General features: G+C 46.3%; 1 protein-coding gene across 2 annotated transcripts in view; it reads left to right on the forward strand.

Annotated features, from left to right (window-relative positions):
• The window catches only part of hdac4 (histone deacetylase 4), a 180,701-nt gene that overhangs the window by 18,646 nt on the left and 137,089 nt on the right, over window positions 1-24,966 (forward strand). For both annotated transcript variants that reach the window (XM_063006540.1, XM_063006541.1), the window contains exon 2: window positions 9,825-10,048. In XM_063006540.1, coding sequence (XP_062862610.1) covers window positions 9,934-10,048 — 115 coding nt within the window. In that variant the 5' untranslated portion in view covers window positions 9,825-9,933. The remainder of the gene's footprint in view (window positions 1-9,824; window positions 10,049-24,966) is intronic.

The following is a 24,966-nucleotide window of genomic DNA, read 5'->3' on the forward strand; positions in this document are numbered from 1 at the left end:
ATTAACTTAATCTGTTACGGCACTGAATACCGGAGTCAAGCACACTAGTCCATGAACTATGGAAGCCCCAAAAGGGTCAAAACACACTCACTTCGTGTAGAAACGTCCACTTTTCACATTTCACTTAAAAAACCTTGTTTTCTATAACATTTACACAGATTTTATTTAATGCGATTAATCGCGATTAACTATATGAAATTCTGAGATTAATCGCGATTAAAAATTTTAATCGTTTGACAGCCCTAATTTTAATTAAATAAAAAATTTAAATTAAATTATGGCACGAAGCAGAATCTGAGCAGACGCCCGCGGAATATAAATCAGGGAAAGTTTAATATAAAAACAGGGTACAAAACCAGGTAGAGTCCAAAACCAGCGAAAACCAAAACAGTAAACGGAAAACAACAAGGATTCTACACGGTGACGGTTAGATTCAGAAATAAGGAGCGCAAACACGATCGGCAAAACGAGACACAAACAGAAGAGTTTCATTAAGATTCACTGAATCAAAATACGGAGCCGATGAGAGCGATCAGGATTGGCTGGAAAGTAACGAGTTACATTTACTGGCGTTACTGTAATTGAGTCGTTTTTTTTGTGTACTTGTACTTTTTAAAGTAGATTTTACAGCCTGTAATTTTACTTTTACTTCAGTAAGTTTTGTACTAAGAATTGTAATTCACTACATTTTAAATAACCTCCGTTACTGAGTAAAAGAAATCGCGTCTGGGAAAATTTGGCGCTCTTTTAAATCTCGGGTCGATATTTCGGGTCTCACTTTTCGGCCGTTCTGTATCATCGGTGTTCTCTAATGAATTAAAGCTGTTTTACTACAAGATCCTGTAAACCTGATAGAGCTTTTCCACCAAAAGAACCATGGTTCTGGTTCTTGAACCGGTTCTGTTCGGGTGTTTTGTAGAGAACCGACCCGCGTTTCCACCAGTTTTTGGGAACCGAGCCTCATCAACGGTGGGCGTTACATAACGAAAGTAAAGAGTAACATGATGGTGGAGCGTGTAGATTATTTGTGGGGATTTGTGCTGCTGTTACAGATGTTGGTTTTTATGTAAAAAGCGTGGATCAGCTGTCGGTGATAAGAAGACGTGACGTGTTCGTCTCAGTTGTTGTTTTCTTTAGTTCATCACGTGAGAAACGTTTTGTGCTTCACTCTCACCGCGACTCTCGGCACAAATAACCGATTTACTCAGCGCTCGACTCGAGCGACAAAACACTAAAGTTCCACGATACGAACAAACATCTGTGTGAAATAACCATCAAACCCAGTCTAACAGCTCCACATGTATCACTGCGGCAGTGAATCCTGCGATAGGGAGTCGGATCTTTTGTCTCGGTTCCTTTTAAAGAGCCGTATGTATGTAGCGACTCCCAAATGCGCGAGTCGGTTCCTTTATTTTGGCTTAAAGGGCCGTTCAATAGAATCGAATCATTCTACGACACATAATAGTGGTTAATACAGTTTGAAGGTTTTATGGGACTAAAATGGCACATTACACATCCTTAAATGTTTAATATGTTGTACCCACCCCCCAAATCACAAGAGGACAAAATCAAAGCTGAGCCGAGTGATCAGTTGATGCCCCCCCCCCCCCCCCCCCCCCCCCCCCCAGTGTAGATACTGGTACAGACTCACTCAGTGGTGGAAACAGTACAGTACAGGCTCGTGTTCCTTTTAAGAAACCTGTAAAGAACTTTTTGTAGTTTTTTTCCTAATGTAAGGAGGTTCTGCTGAACATCATTTAAAATAAAAGTTGTTTGTGAGCTATTCTTAGATATAGATAGATAAGGATATAGATAATTTAGATCTATTTTGTTTTAATTATTGTTAATTATTGTGATATCGTTATTGTTATAAAGTTTGAGTCCCTTAAAAGGATAATTATCGGTGGTGCTGTTACTATTTTAACACTTCCGCAGCCTTTAATTACAATGCAAAAAAAGAAATTTGAGTCTTATTTTAATTGCATTATACAAGAACAAAAAGAAATCGTAATCGACAATCGGGTATAATTTAAAAATAATCGCCCAGCCCTAGCGTGGCGTGATCAGAGCGGTAACGCTGACGCACTGACGTAATGCGTGTCGATCGAATTTGTTTACAAATCGTATCGCCGTTATTGAAACCTTTTCTATCGCGACATATATCGATATCGAATTATTGTCCAGCACTTCCTGTAATGGAAATAATAATAATAAGTAGAGATGGGACGATCGATCGGCTATGAATCGGTATCGGCCGATTTTTAATCAAAATATGCTATCGGCGATCGGCGATATTTCCTAAAAGTAGCCGATCCGATGGTGTGATATATAAAGACCACGTTAAGTTAACAGCTCAGTGGATCGATCCAGACTTTGAGCTACGACGCGCCAACCATCACATCACCATTCATCAACCATCGTACAGAAACCATCGTGAAAGCTCTTCATGACCTAAAATAACATCATTAACGTTGTGCATCATACATACGATGTAATTTTGCTGATTGTAATATTCACTTTAAAAAGATAATTCAACCCGGTCACATCTGAGTGGATTCTATCAGCACGTTATATAAACTCCTGGTTCACTTTGGTAAATCGTGAGCGGTTCTTACTTGTGATGTAGATGAGAACAGAAAACGTTACAGAGCCAATCAGAGGCAAAAGTTTATTCATTACCAAATTCGTTAGTTCAGGATCATCTGCTGAACTTTTAGGGTAATCAGAACTTTTAGCTCCACAGACGGAACGAGTCTGACTCGGTGACCGCTCTGTGGTAATAGCGGTTTAATTAAGCTTTTTAATTAAGCTTTTTAATGAAGCTTTTTAATGTAAGAAAGTCACACAATGTTCTGTAGTAGCTGGTGTTTATTTAAAACCACAGCATTTATTAATAACAGTAAAAACGGAGAGAGAAACTTACGCGTCACATTCGACTCCTGAATCAGAATCATTTAAAGCGACACTGTGAACAAAGCGTTTTTTTTAAAGAAACACACACACGCTGTTGCTTTCGGTTTATTTTCACTGTGAGGCTCTTTTTAAGTTTTTTTCAGACTAAACTGGATAACATTAAACCTGTGTGTGTGTGTGTGTGGTCAGTTAGACTAATAAGATATGTCTCCTGTGGGTGAAAAAAATAATTGTTTGGTTACTTTATTATTTACTGCTGATTTTGCGCTAAAAATTGCATGTCACCAAAAACCCCGATCGTCCCATCTCTAATAATAAGATATGATAAGCGATCAGTTCTGATCTTGTTTTCGGACACCCGACCGTGCGCTTGTGAGACCTTCTCAGCTACTTTTCAGAACAGCCGCTCTTCTGAGAAGCTTCTCACAATACTTTGGAGTATGCCTGTGGGAATGTGTTCCTGTCCGGTCAGAGGATGGGCCGTGTGTGCCAATAAGTATGCGTGTAGTTTCCTTTCTACGGTATAACTAATTTATTACACATGGTAGCAAGCCAAAACGTGCCCGAGACACACGAGTTCGGTTATTAAAAAGGGCGTCCCGATACTTTTGTCAGTATAGTGAAGCTTTAACACGATCACGGGTCGCAGAATAGAAAGAAAAGACGAGCGGAGAGAGGAAGAGCGACCCCGCCCTTCCACTGAACCCCATCCCACCCCTCTCACTACCCCCGAGTACATTAAACAAAGGCATGATGGAAAAAAGAACACACACACACACACACACACACACACACACACACACACACACACACACACCCCTCCCTCACTACCACGTTCATCTCAGTGACCCAGTCCTGCAGGAACGCGGGCGGCTTCTCCAGTGTAACACGACCCGCGAGCTCCTGGAGCCAAAAAAGTGCAGCGTACAGTATATACTGATCAGCCATAACATTAAAACCACCTCCACTCACCATATAGAAGCACTTTGTACAGTAGTTCTACAATTACTGACTGTAGTCTGTCTGTTTCTCTGCATGCTCTGTTACCACTGGACACGACCACCACAGAGCAGGTATTATTTAGGTGGTGGATCATTCTCAGCACTGCAGTGACACTGACATGGTGGTGGTGTGTTAGTGTGTGTTGTGCTGGGGTTTCTAAACACCGTGTCCACTCAGTGTCCACTCTATCAGACGCTCCTACCTAGTCGGTCCACCTTGTAGATGTAAAGTCAGAGACGGTCGCTCATCTATTGCTGCTGGTTGAGTCGGTCATCTTCTAGACTTCTTGGCTGGATGTTTTTGGTTGGTGGACGATTCTCAGTCCAGCAGTGACAGTGAGGTGTTTAAAAACTCCACCAGCGCTGCTGTGTCTGATCCACTCGTACCAGCACAACACACACTAACACACCACCACCATGTCAGTGTCACTGCAGTGCTGAGAATCATCCACCACCTAAATAATACCTGCGGTCCTGTGGGGGTCCTGACCATTGAAGAACAGCATGAAAGGGGGTAACAAAGCATGTAGATAAACAGATGGACTACAGTCAGTAATTGTAGAACTACAAAGTGCTTCTATATGGTAAGTGGAGCTGATAAAATGGACAGTGAGTGTAGAAACAAGGAGGTGGTTTTAATGTTTTGGCTGATCGGTGTATCCTGAGTGGAGTATGCAGTAGGTGATTTAGAACACGCCCTAATTTTATTGTATGTCTATTTTCTGTTCTATTGTGGCCACAATCGAGCGTCTGCCCATGATGCACCTCTGTCATTAGATCTGAATCCAGTTATTAGATCTGCTGGGTTACATCACGTCTCCACACACACACACACACACACACACACACACACACACACACACACACACACACTCCGATAAAGCCTGACCGACTTTCCCTGATCACGTTTGCTGCCTCATGATTCTGACACGCGTCGCTCCCTCCACTCCAGGGCTGCACCGAGGGACCTTCCCTAACCTGTTTCTCTCTTACCGTAGTTTTAAGTTCAGTCTCAAATCCGAGCGTTTGAATATGAGTGTGTGCTGGAAGGATCACGGGCGGAGCCGCGATAAACCGTACGAAGATCCGGGGTTGGAATCTCAGCCTAGCCACTGGGAGGTGCACTGCTCAGTGCTGGTCCCAGGCCCTGATACCAGTGAGGAAGGTCGTGCCAGGAAGGGGATCCGGCGTAAACACCGTGGTCGAACACTACGGTCGAATGTGCGTGACCTTTGAACTCTACAGCCTCACGGGCTCGTCATGAACACTTCGGAAAACCGTCGTCACTGAAGACGGTCCACCGCTGCGTCGGGAAATGCAGTTCAAAACGATTTCTTTCTGTCTGTCTTTTTTTTCTGTCTGTCTGTCCATCTATCTATCTTTTTTCTGTCTGTCTGTGTCCTTTCTGTCTTTCTGTCTTTCTTTCTTTCTTTTTGTCTGTCTGTCTGTCTGTTTTTCTGTTTTTTTTTGTCTGTCGTTCTGTCTGTCTGTGTCTGTTTTTTTTGTCTGTTTCTGTCTGTCTTTTCTTTCTTTTTTCCTGTTTGTCTGTCTGTCTGTCTGTCTTTCTTTCTGTCAGTCAGTCAGCATGTCTGCCTTTCTTTCTTTTTTCTGTCTCTGTCTTTTTCTGTTTGTCTGTCTTTCTTTTTTTTGTCTGTCTGTCTGTCTGTCTTTTTTCTTTCTTTCTCTGTCTTTTTTCTGTCTGTCTTTTTTCTTTCTTTCTCTGTCTTTTTTCTGTCTGTCTTTTTTGAGCTGTCTGTCTGTCTTCTTTTTTGTCTGTCTGTCTGTCTGTCTGTTGGTCTTTTTCTGACTGTCTGTTTGTCCGTCTTTTTCTTTCTGTCTGTTTTTCTGCCTTTCTGTCTGTCTGTCTTTCTTTCTCTGTGTCTTTTTCTGTCTGTCTTTCTGTCTTACTGTTTTTTTGTCTGTCTGTGTCTTTCTTTCTTTTGTCTTTTTTCTGTCTGTCTGGTTTTCTGTCTTTCTTGTTCGTCTGTCTGTCTTTTTCTGTCTGTCTGTTTGTCTTTCTGTTTGTCTGTCCTTCCTTCTTTTTTCTGTCTTTCTCTTTTTTCTCTCTTTTTCTGTCTTTCTTTTTGTCTGTCTGTTTTTTGTCTGTCTTTCTTTTTTTCTTGCCTCTTTTTGCTTTCTGAACGTTCCTTGAATCCGTTAAGTCTTTTGTTTATACACCACGAAGCTTCTTAAGTTCGTGTTAAATACCTTGAGTTTGTGGAACCTCCCTGAGACTCAGTAACGTCCTGAACATCAGAAGTGACCTGGCGTTAATCCTGAATCAGTTCTGGGTTCTGTAGCGCTGAAATAAATACGCCGGCGGCGGCGCGATACGACGGCTGTGTTTGATGTCGCTGATACAGTGTGTACGTTCCAGCGCGTGGGGCGGTGTGAACGCCACGCCGTCACGACTGTTATGGTGACAGCGAGCGCAAACGGCGTGGGAGTGGAACCGACTCCGGCACGTCTGATCTACGCCACCTGGCCTCCGCCGCCATCGGCATAGGGCCTCTTCCTCCGAAGCCGCCGGCTCAAACCGGCATTACCGCCGTCGGCCGGCGGTGAAACTTTCTCCCTACAGTACGAACACTCAGTCGTGTCCCTCATTTTCCCTTTCCATTTAGTCATATCCAATGACCTGATACACACTAATCACAGGCGTGTTTATGTGGAGATCCGTATCGCGCACGGAGAGTCACGCATCTCTGTTATCCTTCGTCTCTGTGCAGTACCATCGATCAGCCAGCAGAGGTCGCGACTGCAGCAGTTATGAGGAACCCGGTACGACCCTCCCTCCTTCAGACGAGCCGATCGTTGTCTGTATCGGCGCCGCCCTGCTGGTAGCACAGTGAGATTTGAAAATAGCAAATAGATTTTTATTTATAGTTTATATTTAAAGGTATTTTTATTTGAGTAAAGACTGTCGAGTGTGTGTGTGTGTGTGTGTGTGTGTGTGTGTGTGTGCTGTTTTCCTTTGTTAGTAGGAAGGGCTGTTTGCTTTTATTAGAGTGCACGATTGCTTCCTCTCACCACACACACACACACACACACACACACACAGCTGAGTGTTGAATGAGTCTGTAAGGAGTGTTTGTTGAAGTACGGCGGCCTGTGTAATTATCGCGCTCTCAAGGACTTTGCGCTCTGTAGTATAATTAAAGTGCGTACGTATGTTCGTATACATGATGCGCTGGTGCAGATCCAGTAGCGTCAGCCGAAAATACGAGCGAGAGCGACGCATCGTGATCTCTGGGTCCGTCTCAAACCCTAGCGAGCTGCCTGAGTAGGGAGGATTCGGATGACCCCGATCACGTACGAGGAGGGTATATTCTCCTGACACGCCCTCCCCCAGACACGTGCGCTCCCCCGACCCCTTCTTGCCCCCCCCGTACTTCGGTGTATGGGCGCGTGAGTTCGGTCTCGTGCATGGAGAGTCACGCACTGATCTCCCTACACGGCGTCGAAGACCCCGCCCTCTTTTTCAGTCCCGTCTTTTTCCACCCAGCAGACTAGTGGCCGATTTTGTTTGGTGCACTGTCTGCACCGCCGATCGTACCCGCTAGAGGGCGCCCAGCCGACCGCCTTCGTGAGCTTCCAAGCTGGCGTACTTCCAGCGGTTTGGTCTTGCCTGTCGCGTCTGCTCCACATCTGTAGGCGACGCTGTGACGTTTATGATGTTAAGTTCCACGACTACCGAAAAACGATGGCCGAGTCCGAAATCGCCAACTTAAACAGTACGCTCATACACGCGCGGAACCGACGTCGTTTACGTTTGTTCTGCATGCTAGCAAGAGAACTCGCAGCCGTAAAAATAACAATAAGAACATAATACAGTAAACAGACAGAAACATAATACCTGTCCTATCATAAAATGACACATATGTGTTAAACATGGTGTTAAAATCTAAATAAATAAATAAATAAATAAAATTGTGAGAATAAATCAGTCTCAGTAACACAAACTCCAGATGTAATGAGCGGAAGGTGAGAAGAATAAATCGAATCCTGTCTCCTGATCCATCCGACCTCGCAATTAATTTACAATCTTTCATCTGTCGGCTCTGTTTTCCTCACGGCTCTGTTTATTTATTTATTTGTTTGTTTATTATTATTTCTTTCTTTCTTTCTTTCTTTCTTTCTTTCTTTCTTTATTCCTTTATTTAGTTGTGTATTTGTTTCTTAATTTGTTTATTTATGTATTTATTTGTTTATTTGTTTATTTATTTGTTCATTTATTTGTTTATTTATTTATTTTTTGTATATTTTTTATCTATTTATTTATTTGTTTGTTTGTTTACTTATTTGTTTATTTATTTATTTATATTTATTTATTTATAAATTCATTTTTTTGCTTAATTATTTATTTAGTATTTATTTATTTATTAATTTCTTTATTTATTTGTTTTTTATTTATTTATTTATTTATTTATTCATTTCTTTATTTATTTGTTTGATTATTTATTTATTTGTTCATTTATTTGTGATTGGCGCTCTGTGACCGGCGCTCTGTGACCGGCGCTCTGTGATTGGCGCTCTATGATTGGCGCTCTGTGATTGGCGCTCTGTGACCGGCGCTCTGTGATTGGCGCTCTGTGATTGGTGCTCTGTGACTGGCGCTCTGTGACTGGCGCTCTGTGACTGGCGCTCTGTGACCGGCGCTCTATGATTGGCGCTCTGTGATTGGCGCTCTGTGACCGGCGCTCTGTGATTGGCGCTCTGTGATTGGTGCTCTGTGACTGGCGCTCTGTGACTGGCGCTCTGTGACTGGCGCTCTGTGATTGGCGCTCTGTGATTGGCGCTCTGTGATTGGCGCTCCGTGACTGGCGCTCTGTGATTGGCGCTCTGTGATTGGTGCTCTGTGATTGGTGCTCTGTGACCGGCGCTCTGTGACTGGCGCTCCGTGATCGGCGCTCTGTGACCGGCGCTCTGTGACCGGCGCTCTGTGACCGGCGCTCTGTGATTGGCGCTCTGTGATTGGCGCTCTGTGACCGGCGCTCTGTGATTGGCGCTCTGTGATTGGCGCTCTGTGACTGGCGCTCTGTGACCGGCGCTCTGTGACTGGCGCTCCGTGATCGGCGCTCTGTGACCGGCGCTCTGTGACCGGCGCTCTGTGATTGGCGCTCTGTGACTGGCGCTCCATGACCGGCGCTCTGTGATTGGAGCGGAGCTCTGTGATTGGAGCGGAGCTCTGTGATTGACGCTCTTTGATTGGCGCTCTGTGATTGGCGCTCCGTGACCGGCGCTCCGTGATTGGCGCTCCGTGATTGGAGCTCTGTGATTGGAGCTCTGTGATTGGAGCTCTGTGACTGGAGCTCTGTGATTGGCGCTCTTTGATTGGCGCTCTGTGATTGGCGCTCCGTGACCGGCGCTCCGTGACCGGCGCTCTGTGATTGGCGCTCCGTTACCGGCGCTCCGTGACCGGCACTCCGTGATTGGCGCTCCGTCCAGAGCGTTAGGTCCGCCCGCCTGGCAGGGAAGCAGTTCTGACTCCACAAGACGTGGCATCAGGTACCCGGACGTTACCGGCGGGTCTTTGAGATGGATCACTGGACATCCTGGTACCATCTCTTCCATGAACAAACGAAACTAAATGCCTAACCGTCCACATTATTATGGAGGGAACGGGACCCGTGTCAGGTTCCAGTTGGTACGGGGTGAGGACCGTGTGCGTGCGTCCGCGCGGTGAGTAGTCCGACGCGCCGGTCGCCGTTCGGCCCTGCGTGGGCGCGGCTCGATGACGTCCCGGCGCGGTGCGACACTCGGGGTGAGAACAGAATCAGATTTCCGAGGGCGGCTGATGCGTTTCCACCGCGTTCCTGTTACAAAGCGTCATGCCAACCTTCTGGCCCGGTCTGGGTCACTCGCCGTACTTTCGTCTGCGCGGTCGCTCACTTTGTGCCTCTTTTACAGGAAGTGAAGCGAAACCCGAGCCAGCGTCGTGATCGGATTAGCCCGTTCGGGGCAGGATGAACACCTGAGGGATTCGTCTCCAGCGTCCGGCGGGATCGGCCACCGGTGGATGGTGTTTCCGTCGGCCTCACCTGGGGAGCAGCGAGGTCCTCTGCGCACCCTCATCCGTCAGGTCCCGTCCTCTTCCTCTCCGCCGGTCGAGATGAGTTCCCACAGTCAGCCAGGTAAGAGCTGCTTGTGGTGTTTGCATGTTCTCCTCGTATGGGTTTCCTCCGGGCGCTCCGGTTTTCTCCCACGGTGCAAAGACGTGCAGTCAGGTTAATTAGAGATACTAGATAACGTTCTGTGTGTGTGTGTGTGTGTGTGTGTGTGTGTGTGTGTTCATTCCTTCTTTCATTCATTCGTTGTCTGTTTTACCTCCTCTTTATCCTGGTCAGGGTCACAGTGGTCTACCTTCTTCTGATTATTTAAACGTTCGACCCTTTTTTTTAAACGGGTATTCGATAAGACCCGGAACGGATGAGCAAAACCGGAATCGGAACCAGAATTGGAATAAACAAACAGACATTACAAACCAGTTTCTCGGCCCATTTTTCGGCTACCGAAGGGGCACGTGATGGATGTCGAGTGCCAACACGAGGGCCAACGAGGGATTCTCGTTCAAGTGTCCGTCTGTAATCCGTGCCAAGGATGCAAGAGTCAACATCATCGGCGTGTGGATCCGATCTGAATCTGCGTCAGTGTGGAATAAGCGTCGGATCCAGGGTTACAGCTCCACGTGTATCTGTGTTTATCTGGATTCTCCTCCCTGTTTCACTTTTAAACTTGTGTTACAGCTCGAGCTTCTGAGAAACGGTGAGAATCAGAATCAGCTTCTCCCGGAGTCTAAAACGCTTCTGGTTGAAAATGAAGCTTAACGTGGTTTAATGTAGGGCTGCCGCGATCGGTCGACCTAGTCAATATTTTAAGTCCATGCGTCGTTTTTAAAACTGTGTTTATAAATGATCCTTTTTCATTCATATAAGCGTTCGTACGATTCCCTCAGCACTACCTGCTGTGTGCAGGACCTCAGTCGTATCTGGTCCGGTCACTGGTTGGCGGCATTAAACGCCGTCTTAAAAAGCACCGTCTGCAGCCGTCAGAGGACGATTGTAGAGCTTTCAAATAAAAGATCTAAGTTTTCCACGACCCAAATCATCCAAAGTTTGGTGATACTTAAAACTGGTACAAAACTAAAAGCTGGTTTGTTCACTGTGTAAAGCTTTGATGGTACCACAGCAGCACCAGCGCCATGTTGCACGTCTATATTGTTTCATTACGCTTCTTAATCGCGGAGATCTTGGAATAGCGTATTTCTTAGCGAGTTCAGTTAAACATGTGGTGGCTACATCTAACTATTTTATTTCTGCTATAAGTTGAAGCACGTTGCTTTGTGTATGGAACGCCATAAACACGTGCTGCACTCTGTTTAATACGGAGCACTCGGACATGAACCCTGTTTACATTTAGTTCTGTGTTATATTATTATACCGTACAGTTTGTTGTTCAAATAAAAGAAGATTAAATGAGATTCTGAGTTAAATTTTTGGAGGAAAATTAATCGTTTAGATTAATCGAAGAATCCTAAAAGGAGACAGGAGCACTAAACTTCTCTTCATTATTACTGCTCATAAGTTCCTCCACTAATCACATTCCTCACTCGCTGTTTTACTACAATAAGTCGCTTTTTCCGCCTCATATGGAACAGTTCGTCTCATTGGTGGAGCTTTGAAAAGGTCAGCAAACAGGGTCGGACCGTGAGCCGTGATTAAACGTTGAAATAATCCTCGCTGGAACGTTTAAGGCTCTGGGCTCTGCGCCACTGTTTTGTCAGCTTCTACAGTTCAGGGTAGTTTCGGTTCGTTCAGGTTCTCCCGACGGGAATCCCTCCACGCCGCTGATCGGGGCACCGGCTTTGATGTCCGTGTGCCCAGCTGGCAGCGGAGCCTCTTGGAACACCTTCAAAGTCAGAAAGGGGGGTTTTCATTGCTGTTATTTTGGGGAGAAGTAAAAACAAGAGCCAGACATTAACACGGAATACGGGGGGGTCGGAATATGGAATGTGAGAGCACGGCGTCTCAACCCTCACCCTCTAAATCTGGACGCTGGGTACAGGCACTAAAGCAAGTGGACGTCTTGTAGAATAGAATAGAGTAGAATTGATTGTCATATATATAAATACACGTGTACAGTACAGTGAAATTCCCTTCTGCATATCCCAGCCTGTTTGGAAGTCGAGGTCAGCAGCTGAGCGAGTTAAGGGCCTCGTTTTAAGGGCCCGACAGTGGCTGCGTGCTGGAGGATCCCCGACTGCAGTCGTGGCGGGTACGTTGCTGCTCGCGCCTCCTCCGACTCGCATGCAGGCCTTAGCGGAACCCTTTTCCACCCGCGCATTCCACCCACATGCCCGCTAGACGGCCCCCGGCATATCCCGCCTCGCCACCTGGGCGCTGATTTATTTATTATTTTTTTTAAATAAATGGCTCGGTGTGTAGCACTGCAGCCTCACAGCGGGGGTCGATTCCCAGGGTGGAGCAGTGGAGGAGTCCTTTCTGTGGGAAGTTTGCATGTTCTCCACGTGTCTGCGTGGGTTTCCTCCGGGAGCTCCGGTTTCCTCCAACAGTACGAAGACGTGCAAGTGAGGTGAACTGGAGATACAAAATTGTCCAGGACTGTGTTTGATATTAACCAGTGTAACCAGTAACTACCTGTCCTGTCCGCATAAATAAATAAATGAATAAATAAATAAATAAATAAATAAATAAATAAATACATAAATACATAAATACATAAATAAATACATAAATAAATACATACATACATACATACATACATACATACATACATACATACATAAATACATAAATACATAAATAAATAAATATATAAATAAATACATAAATAAATACATAAATAAATAAATAAATACATAAATAAATAAATAAATACATACATACATACATACATACATACATACATACATAAATAAATACATAAATAAATAAATAAATAAATACATAAATAAATAAATAAATAAATAAATAAATAAATAAATAAATACATAAATAAATACATAAATAAATAAATAAATAAATAAATAAATAAATAAATACATAAATAAATACATACATACATACATACATACATACATACATACATACATACATACATACATACATACATACATAAATAAATAAATACATAAATAAATAAATAAATACATAAATAAATAAATAAATACATAAATACATAAATAAATAAATACATAAATAAATAAATACATAAATAAATAAATAAATAAATAAATAAATAAATAAATAAATACATGAATAAATGAATAAATGAATAAATAAATAAATAAATAAATAAATACATAAATACATAAATAAATAAATAAATAAATAAATAAATAAATAAATAAATAAATAAATGGTTCCTCTTGTAATGCGTGTTTCTAAAAACCTGTGAGCAGGACGTGACATTTCTCTCAACAAATCTTCAGACACAACTTCATTTTAAATGCGATGTTTATCAAACCCCACGTCATCTACACGGCTTAGTGTGTTTATAACCACAGCGGTACCGTGTCATCACATCTTCAGGCCTATAATCTCTGCAGCTCTTCTACCCAACCTGCAAACATCGTCACCCTGCGCCGGATCAAGCGCAGCAGAATTTTATCCCGACTGCATTTTAATATCATAAACGAATCCTAGTTCTGCATAAAGACCTTCCGGTTCACTTCCACCGGCCAGATCATGTCAGCTTTTGATTTTCTGGTTCTGCCTGTTACTTTAGCACGGTGCCGGTGCCAAAATCCGGGCGTGTTACACGTCTAACCATTCTCATACGTTCTCAGCCAATCATGTCCGTGCCTGACCGGCTGAGAGCACCGGTGCTATCAGATCCTCGGATCTCGGCAGTAGTGGCTGGCGTAAGCCCTCTTATTTTGGCATTAGCACTTATCATTTAAGGCGCAGGGTTTTTTTCGAGTGACGAAACGAAATATACTTCATTAATGGAAATCGGTGGCAATCTGGTCCCACTGTGGTTTGCAGAGGGAACGTAAAGCCTCCACAAGGGGGCGCTCGCGCACAAGTTCATTTCGTGTCTATGTGTCTTGTAAAATTAGTTTATTTCATCTTGTTTTTGTCTCTGCAACCCATTTGTTTGGGCTCGGTTGCGACCCAGAGTTTAATAACAGGGCGGGGCAGCGGATGCTGAGGAACATAGTGCACAGAGGTCACCAACACTGGCGGTTGCCAGGAGAACGGTACCTGTCTGACTGTATTGTGCCGAGTGTGAAGTGTGGTGGAGGGGGGATTATGGTGTGGGGGGGTGTTTTTCAGGAGTCGGGCTCGGCCCCTTAGTTCCAGTGAAAGGAACTCTTAATGCTCCAGCGTACCAAGAGATTCTGGACAATTTCATGCTCCCGACTTTGTGGGAACAGTTTGGGGATGGCCCCTTCCTGTTCCAACACGACTGCGCACCAGTGCACAAAGCACAAGATCCATAAAGACGTGGACGAGCCAGTTTGGAGTCCTGACCTCAACCCGATAGATAGAACACCTTTGGGATGAATTAGAGCTGAGACTGTGAGCCAGGCCTTCTCGTCCAACATCAGTGTCCGACCTCACGAAAATCCCCATAAACACACTCCTAAACCTTGTGGAAAGCCTTCCCAGAGGAGTTGAAGCTGTTATAGCTGCAAAGGGTGGCGACATCATATTAAACCCTGTGGATTAACAATGGGAGTCACTCAGGTTCATACGCGTGTGAAGGCAGACGAGCGAACGCTTGTGAACAAGCTCTTGGTTGGTGTATCTCTCGGGCCGATGATCCCGGCTCGGTGAGGCACGTCAGACCGATTTTCGGAGCTCACGCGGCCGGTCTGGGCTCAGCCGAGCGTGCTCGTTTTTATCTCGCCGTTGTGTTTCCTCCCTCCTCTCAGGTCCGTGCCTGAACAGGCCCCTCTCCCGTCGTGATTTACTGCCGGCGGGCACGGCCCGGGAGATCCTGCGTCAGTGGATCGTCATGAGGGCGACTCCCCCCCCCGCTCGGTCGGCAAACGCAGACGGAGGCGGTGCGGCGACTGAAGCCGGGCCAGACCTGGTTAGGGCGCCGCGGGACCGAGTTTATTTAACGCCGGGATTTTATCGGAGCGGGTCTAGCCAGAGATCGAGTCGTGCTTCTGTGTGGTCTGACGTCAGAGTCTAATGAGCACAGATTTAATTCTGTATACACCGATCAGCCATAACATTAAAACCACCTCCTTGTTTCTACACTCACTGTCCATTTTATCAGCTCCACTTACCATATAGAAGCACTTTGTAGTTCTACAATTACTGACTGTAGTCCATCTGTTTCTCTGCATGCTTTGTTAGCTCCTTTCATGCTGTTCTTCAATGGTCAGGACCCCCACAGGGCCACCACAGAGCAGATATTATTTAGGTGGTGGATGATTCTCAGCACTGCAGTGACACTGACATGGTGCTGGTGTGTTAGTGTGTTTTTAAACACCGTGTCCACTCACTGTCCACTCTTATCAGACACTCCTACCTAGTCGGTCCACCTTGTAGATGTAAAGTCGGAGACGATCGCTCATCTATTGCTGCTGTTTGAGTCGGTCATCTTCTAGACCTTCATCAGTGCTCACAGGACGCTGCCCACGGGGCGCTGTCGGCTGGGTATTTTTGGTTGGTGGACGATTCTCAGTCCAGCAGTGACAGTGAGGTGTTTCAAAACTCCAGCAGCGCTGCTGTGTCTGATCCACTCATACCAGCACAACACACACTAACACACCACCACCATGTCAGTGTCACTGCAGTGCTGAGAATGATCCACCACCTAAATAATACCTGCTCTGTGGGGGTCCTGTGGGGGTCCTCACCATTGAAGAACAGGGTGAAAGGGGGCTAACAAAGCATGTAGAGAAACAGACAGACTACAGTCAGTAATTGTAGAAGTTGATGACTGTATGCAGGTAGCTTACCCATCATGCATTTCAGCTATCATACCTCATCATATAAACACACACACACACATACTCAACCATGCCAGTGTATCCGAGTGCATTAAAATCATTGGACACCTTTCTGTACTCACCTGTCTTAAGGTCTCCCGTCTTAAGGTGGAAGTTTCTCTCTCTCCCATCGGTGTGTTTTGCTCTCATACGCGCCGACACCGACTCACATCCTCGCCGAGCATCAAACCTGGAAGCACGAGGAACTCAAACTCTCCCAAGAATCCCTCTCAGCTCCGGCTCGGTAGCAGATGGTTCTGAATAATTCATGCGGAGTTTGTGGGAAGCGCTCGGCCTGCCGTCCGTGCCGGAGGCGATTCGATCCCCGGGCGAGAAACCCATCCAGAACGTTCAGCCGGCGCTCGCGTCCTAAAAACGCGCTCTGTGATTTCGCGTGTCGGAGGGGTGGTGAGGTGAGAGGGGAGCAGATTTTGGTCTCGATTGGGTCTTTAGGTTGTTGATAAAGACGAGCAGATGAGCCGCACCTGACACGAGGTGCAAACTTTGGTCATCATTCAGTGGAACCTTAAATATAAAGACAAGATTTAATAAATAGAATCAAACATAACACAAAAAAAAAACCGTAAACATTAGTCGATATATAATCGATAGCGGTCGATACTTTAATGATTAGTAAACAGCGGAACAGTGAGATGAATTGGAACACCCTGAGCTAAACATCCTGAACAGGGCACCAATCCATCCCCATCCCCAGACATCGACAATCACATCCGTGTAGACGCCCGTCCGGCCGATAGCGACACTTCGATCAGGGCTTATTCTATATTACAGACGTCCGCAGTTAAGGTACTGGACTAGTAATCAGAAGGTCACTGGTTCAAGCCCACCACTGCCAGGTTGTCACTGTTGGGCCCTTGAGCAAGGCCCTTAACCCTCAATTGCTTAAACATTATACTCCAAGTCGCTTTGGATAAAAGCGTCTGCTAAATGCCGAACATGTAAATGTACCGCTTCTTTTCACCTGCCAGGGGCGGGGTCTTACAGAGCACAGTATCCATCATGAACTTCCTAATTGGCCTTCATCTTCCTCGGGCTACCAACCAGGGTCCTTAGATAGCGTTGAAGACTCCGCCCCTTTTTTAGTCCCGTCTTTTCCCACACAGCAGACTAATGGCCAGTATCGTCCGCTGCAGGCACTGCCGGTCGTGCCCAGTAGTGGGCGCCCAGTTGACCGGTAGCAGAGCTGAGATTCAAGCCCTGGAGAGTCCTTGTGGCACGCTTGGCTGATTGATGTTCGGGAATAACGCTGATCAGGGTGTGGCTCTCCGTGCACAAGGCTGATCCGCGCGTGAACTCGCCCCGTGCAGGTGAAAAGACGCAGTCGGTACTGCACACGTGTCGGAGGGGGCGTGCGTCAGTTGAGAAGCTCCTCAGTCGGCGGTGGAGGGTGTGTCGGTACAGATGAAGCGTAACGCAACCAGGGTGATCGGATACGTCTAAATTAGGGGTCAAAAGCTGACGTTTACAGACGTATTTGAATCCATCCTGTGTAGATAAATGCTTCGGCACGCAGCCGGGGCTGTAAAAGCTAGCCCGGCGGAGAGGGCAGCTAATTATACGCTCACCAGCGGTTTAACGCTCGTCTCGCGCTGCCTGCGGACACGCTAGTAACGAGCGCGTTTTATAACCCCGGCTAGCGCACATCAAGGAGCCGGCGTGCGCCCGGGGTTCCTCGGAGGAGTCGAAAGCCCGACATCGTGCCGCGGCATCATGGGAACAGGCGATATGCCGGGATAGGCGGCCCGCGTCTTCAAAGATCTGTAGCCAGATGTGCTGCTTTTTAATAATCCTTCACTTCCTCTTCACATCCGCGTTTTTTATTAGCGTGCAGTTTATAGGCCACCGACGTTTCTTTCCATCTGATCTGACGTATCGACGATTTACTGCCTGCAGAGGAAGCTGTACCCCCTGTGCAGTATTTGCTAAATACCCGCTTCTACCGAACATATACACATATAAACAAAACATCTAAATAAATAAATAAAATAACGGCCTTCAGAAACGCTGCACGATTCCAAAACCTGGCTGGGAGAGAAGCGCGTCTTGAGAGCTGAAGCTTGCAAGAAAAATAGGCTTTCATAAATAATCTATACCATCTACTATACTGCCTTGCCGGCGCACCTTCAGTGCAGGTCCCAAGCCCGGATAAATAGGAAAGTTTGCGCCAGGATGGGTTTGAATCTCAGCTCTGGGCGCCCCCTAGCGGGCGTAATCGGCCCTCTGTCTGCCAGGTGGTAAAAGACGGGACTACAAAGTGGGCGTGGTCTTCGAGGCTGCGTGAGGACCCCGCCTGTACAGAAGTGGATACATTTCGACGTCGTAAACATCGTATAAACAGTCTGTCTCATTGGCGGCGCTTTGAAAAAGTCGAAAGTATAATCGGATTGAACTGTGGGGGCAGCGGCGAGCAGTAAAGTCCAAGGTTCTATACTTTCATTCTGCCATTCAAGGCGCTCACTGGCGTAGCGGTAAATTACGCTAACCCGCTCCCGCTGGGATCCAATATTTAAATCCCCAGCGATGATATAGGCTGGCTGGAACCCCTTGATGAATTGGCGTCCGGTTCGGGGTCCCGTGTAGCTGCATTTGTGCCCACTGATTGGCTCTCTGGCTGCCCGGACCCTGTGAAATGTCCCTGTAAACAAACGCTAAGTGGAAGCAAATTTCTAAATCTTTAACCAGCGATCTACCAAAAAGGATCGTCAGCGGTTCCGTTTCTGCTGTGAGGAATTTGGAGGATGGATCTCGGGACACGTTTTCCCATTCCGATACGTCATATGCGTCGTATAAACAGTCCGTCTTATTGGTGGCGAGCGGCGAGCAGTAAAAACCGAGCGTCGGAGTGGCAAATCTGCACAAAATTGAAATACAGTGACGTCTCTCTCGTACGACCAGTTCGTTCCCAGACTCACGACTTTTGTTGCGTCTCATCGATCTGAACGCAGGGTAAGATTTTTAAGTCATTGCACGACACGTCTACGATAGAAAAATGAAGGATTCTGTGTTTGGTAGCTTTGATCTGATCGGTTCCATCCTGCTCTGTCTCAATCAGATTGGATTCTTTAGAATTGGCATTAAGGTCTCCAGTTCTGTGATGGTGCTTAGAGGACCGTTCCCCTCTCTGGTCTACGCTCTGTATCTTTCGTGCCTTGCTGCGTTCCAACTGGCGTTCACTGGAAGTTCTGTCTGTGTAAACATGGTGTATTGCCATGTTTTAAAGTCGCTTTGATCTCTGGAACGATTGATAAGATTCGTCTAGAGCAATAATCTGGGCTCGGCGTCGAGCTGCGGAGGAGGAGGAGGAGGAGGAGGAGGAGGAGGAGGAGTGTTTACCAGGTGGTTCCAAGAAAGTAATCCTTTATTTAGACAAGCTTTCAAAGATCGTCTAACCTAAATCACACACACACACACACACACACATATATGTATATAGTAACTGTAGTTCTACAATTACTGACTGTAGTCCATCTGTTTCTCTGCATGCTTTGTTAGCCCCCTTTCATGCTGTTCTTCAATGGTCAGGACCCCCACAGGACCACCACAGAGCAGGTATTATTTAGGTGGTGGATCATTCTCAGCACTGTAGTGACACTGACATGGTGGTGGTGTGTTAGTGTGTGTTGTGCTGGTATGAGTGGATCTAAACACCTCACTGTCACTGCTGGACTGAGAATCGTCCACCAACCAAAAACATCCAGCCGACAGCGCCCCGTGGGCAGCGTCCTGTGACCACTGATGAAGGTCTAGAAGATGACCGACTCAACCAGCAGCAATAGATGAGCGATCGTCTCTGACTTTACATCTACAAGGTGGACCGACTAGGTAGGAGCGGACACGGTGTTTAAAAACTCCAGCAGCGCTGCTGTGTCTGATCCACTCATACCAGCACAACACACACTAACACACCACCACCATGTCAGACAAAAATGGGCATTCAGTAGGCATTTGTGCCCATCGATTGGCTCTCTGGCTGCCTGTGAAATGTCCCTGTGAATGCTAAGTGGAGGAAATCTAAGTGCTAAGTGATCTACCAAAAACATAGCAGATACATCGCTGGTCAGAAGCCATATTGGTGAAAACATCGGGGTAAATGACGTGTCGTCAGCGCTTCTGTTTCTATTGTTTTGTTCGTATTGCACAAGCGATGCAAACAACGTCTTTAAAATGTGATGGGTGTCGTAAACAAGGTTCTCGGTCCTTGGTAGACGTCACACTGATCAGTCAGGCCATGCTGAAGACTAGAAAGCACCAAATTAGGAAATTATTATTATTGACGAGTCGATCATCAGGACTATACGGTCTCGTACACGTCTGGTTTGTCATCAAACAGGTTCTGACGGTGTGTTAAGCACGTGTGTGTGAAGCAGCAACCTTTCAGGAATCCCGTCCGCCCGCCCGGTGTGTGTGTGTGTGTGTGTGTGTGTGCTGTATGTTTTGAAAGTCGCTTGTTTGAGTTGTGTTGTGGTTACGGTAAATAAAACCTGCAGTGAGTAACGCGCCTCAGAGCTGGAAAACTTCTCAGAGTGAAGGAAATACCTGATAAACATCCAGAAATAGCTCGTCCACACCTTAAGACACCAAACAGACTCCAGAAATGAGGGATTTAAAAGTAAAACCATTTAATTCTCAGTACAAGTACATGGTGCCAGTGCTGGTGCCAACATCCTGAAAGGTTTGGTGCTTTTTCACTGCAGAATTACGAATTCTTGGCCAGAAGAATCAGTGCCTTTCTGGCCCCATAATCTTGCTGGTTTGGAACCAGTGAATCTGTGATGCAAGTGGCCAATCGTTGGAGGGGTCCTGCCTTTTCACCATTTACAACCAAAAGCAAGACATCAGACTCTCCTGCAGATAAGAATTTGATGCTTGCCGTACACGATCAGAACAGATAAAGCAAATGAAGCGCTCGCCTTTCGTCCTGCACGTGATCTTCATCTTCATCATATGCTGGAAAGATGAGGACGTTCTGCCATGTTGCTCCGACTTTCCTGGTCATAGAACGTCCACGTCCACGCACGCATAAACGTGGCGCTCTCAAACCTGTGGAGACGTGAGCTCATTCATAAAAAGTTTGCTACTTTGCATGAAGTGACACCAACTCCAGGACCGGCACTCTGTTTGTTGGTGGAAATGAGGAATGGCAGGGAGCACCAGCGCCACTTCTGCTACCGGTCTGATCACAGACTGGAACTTGGTAGAACCAGAGCGAATGAACTGAAAATGTATGTATGAGATGCTGCCAGGAAAGAGTGACACCAGTGAGATATCTTGGCCCCAAAGCCCTCAAATTCTAGTCCATGACAGACTTGAGAAGTTTGGTCTGGATCACTGGACAAAATAAGAACCTGATTAGTTTGAAGATAATGATGCAGACCCATCACTACCGCATCCATCCATCGGGTTGAGGTCAGGACTCTGTGCAGGCCAGTCAAGTTCTTCCACACCAAACTGGCTCGTCCACGTCTTTATGGACCTTGTGCTTTGTGCACTGGTGCGCAGTCGTGTTGGAACAGGAAGGGGCCATCCCCAAACTGTTCCCACAAAGTCGGGAGCATGAAATTGTCCAAAATCTCTCGGTATGCTGGAGCATTAAGAGTTCCTTTCACTGGAACTAAGGGGCCGAGCCCGACTCCTGAAAAACGACCCCACACCATAATGCCCCCTCCACCACACTTTACACTCGGCACAATACAGTCAGACAGGTACCGTTCTCCTGGCGACCGCCAAACCCAGACTCGTCCATCGATTCGTCAGACGGAGAAGCGTGATTCGTCACTCCAGAGAACACGTCTCCACCGCTCTAGAGTCCAGTGGCGGCGCGCTTATACCACTGCATCCGGTGATGTAAGACTTGGATGCAGCTTCTCGGCCGTGGAAACCCGTTCCATGAAGCTCTACACACTGTTCCTGAGCTCATCTGAAGGCCACATGAAGTTTGGAGGTCTGTAGCGATCGACTCTGCAGAAAGTTAATGACCTCTGCGCACTATGTTTCTCAGCATCCGCTGACCCGCCCTGTCATTTTACGTGGTGACACTTGGTGGCTGAGTCGCTGTCGTTCCCAATCGCTTCCACTTTGTTATACCACCACTGAAAGTCGACTGTGGAATATTTAGTAGTGAGGAAATTTCACGACTGGACTTGTTGCACAGGTGGCGTCACGGTACCACGCTGGAATTCACTGAGCTCCTGAGAGCGACCCGTTCTTTCACTAATGTGTGTAGAAGCAGTCTGCATGCCGAGGTGCTCGGTTTTATACACCTGTGGCCATGGAAGTGATCGGAACACCTGAATTCAATGATTTGGACGGGTGAGTGAATACTTTTGGCAATATAGTGTATATATTAATAAAGATCAGAATTGTCCAGACTTTGGTCTTCTCTGTGGGTCTTTATGGATGTGAAAGCTGGACAATTAAAAAGCAGGACAGAATGAAGACCGATGCCTTTGAACTTTGGTCCTGGTGAAGACTTTTGAGAGACCTTGGACATCAAAGACGATGAACGAGTGGATCTTTGACCAAATCAACCAAACCTCTCACTCCAAGCTCTTTTATTTTGGACAAGTTATAAGAAGAACTAATTAATTAGGAAGGACAGTCATGCTTGGAAAAGTATATGTAAAAGAGGAAGAGGATGGCCAACAACAAGATGAATGCATGCTATTAGAGGTTTGGAGAAACATTGTCCTTACGGTCGCCAGGAGTCCCAGACCCCAAATTCTCGTCCCTTGTTTTTTACAGCTGTGAGTTTCTGTGCACCTTTGACGACAGATGAAATAAAACGGTGCCGCTGCATCCGTGCCAAGTTGTGGTTTCTTCTCCATACGCACCTGAGTAAACAGTGGGAGCGTCTGAAGTAAGCTGGCCAGCACATTGCATTGTGGGAGTTTTCATGAATGCAGCTCTTAGCGACAAAGAGGTTTTATTTATTTTATTTTATTTATTTATTAGACTGCGGTGGATCGCTCGGCTGCAGGGGTCAGTTCCGTCAGGACCATATTACATGAACGGTTTCACACGGGTTGAATAGTGTCCACTTTAAAAGTTCAGCCCAGACTTTACATCGTAAACGTACGTTTACGTTTTTGGCTTTAAGCGGACGCTCTTATACGAAGGGACTTACCGTACTGTGACAGTTTACGATCCAAGCAATTGAGGGTTAAGGGTCTTGCTCAAGGGGCTTAAACCAGTGACCTTTAGATTCATCCAGTAAGGCTACAGCGGCTCTTCTTTACTTTGCATGGGGGTTGGTGGAAGGGTAATAAAAGTGGACCCTTGAGCACCATGCTGGTCCCGTATGTAGGCGTCACAGCAGCAGATCTGGTCGGGACAGTTTTTACTTCGTCGCACCACACTCCTATTTCTTTCCGGGCTTGGGACCTGCACAGAGAGCACTGACAAGTGCACCTCGCAATGGCCAGGCTGTTTAGCCAGACAGTAGCCAATCATGTCCATCTAGATGCCCAAACGGTTTGGGATTCGAACCCTGGATTCCTGAGTACCTCTTCACCACCCGAGCACCCTCTTCCAAGTTCTGGTGTTCATACAAATGCGCCAACGATGGGTGACGTTTCCACATGAATAGAAATTCTTCTGGACTCAGTTATCTGTAGGTTTGTCGGCTGCGTTACAGCAGGTGGTTTTTCCAGCTTTTCGAGTGCTCGTGACCTTTCCGAATAATCAGGCGAACCCCAAATCTACAAGATAAAAGCGCTCTTGACCTTCAATTAATCATTTCAATCAGAGGCACCTGTGGGATCCCTCGAACTTTAGGAATTTCATGAATTTTATGCCCTTGTACAACATTGAATCTAAATAAAAATATTCAGATGGGCTGCTTGGAATTCGGGAGGGGGGGGGTGTGAACATCTTATCACTTTATTATTCATTTGGATGAAGCACTTCGCTCAAGGACATGAGTGGAAACTGGTCAATGAAAGGATGAACCCTGACCCCAAACCCTTAGTGTAAAAGAACACCAGTGGACAAAAGGATGAACCCTGACCCTAGTGTAACAAGGATGACCCCTAAACCCTAATCCTAGTGTAGAGGTGGACGAAAGGATGAACCCTGACTTTAGTGTAAACCAGTGGGCGAAAGCATGACCCCTAACCATTGGTGTAAAGGTAACTGGTGGACAAAAGATGAACCCTAAACTCTGACCCTAGTCTAAAGAGAACTGGTAGATGTAAAGATGACCACTAACTTCTGACTCTAGTGTAAAGGAAACCTGCAGTGTTTTAGGAAGGTGGAAGGGAGGAACCCTGCGAACCTCCTTCCACATGAAGATCCACATACATGAAAGCCTAACACACTAGCCTTACAGAGAACCACATTAAACGAGCTCTTCTGGACTTGAGATTCCGCTCTGAGGTCAACATGTCACCATCGATGCTCTTCAGAGCTCCACACTCACACTTCAAGGCTGCCTCGGCGAGGAAAGAGGAGGAAATCTGTGGTGTTGGTTTTCTGGTGTGTTCTGAAAAGCCACAGGACGGAGTGTGTGGATGCGGCGCTTCCCTTCTGTGGTCTTCAGGGGCCACTATGGCTGGGAAAGAGTCACGGATGAGCAGCCAGGGAAACCTCCAGCCTGTAAAACCATGAAGGTCTGGGTGAGCCAGAGCAAACCATCTGCAACAAGTGGCATTGAAGCTCATTTATGAAGCTTGACCACGTATCCAGAGCGACCTACGGAGGAGCTTCCACAGTAAACATTTAATCGTCTGCTGAAGACAGGGAGAGACTCAGATGTTTGGACAGACGGGGGAAGCTCGTCCCTCCACTTGACACCTTGACACTCATCCTCCGTGAGTTCTGGGTGGAGGATCAAGACCAGCGAGTGATTAGACCTCTGAGGTAGCTTGGGGTTGGTCTGTTTAAACTGAATGTGGGCAGTGTAGTGTAGAGGTGGACAAAAGAAGGAACTGACTCTAGTGTAAACCAGTGGTCGAAGGGATGCCCCCTGACCATTGGTGTAAAGGTAACTGGTGGACAAAAGATGAACCCTAACCCCTGACCCTAGTGTAAAGGAGACTGCTGGATGAAAGGATCATCCCCAAA

Source organism: Trichomycterus rosablanca, chromosome 12 (genome assembly GCF_030014385.1).
Source record: "Trichomycterus rosablanca isolate fTriRos1 chromosome 12, fTriRos1.hap1, whole genome shotgun sequence".
NCBI lineage: Eukaryota > Metazoa > Chordata > Actinopteri > Siluriformes > Trichomycteridae > Trichomycterus > Trichomycterus rosablanca.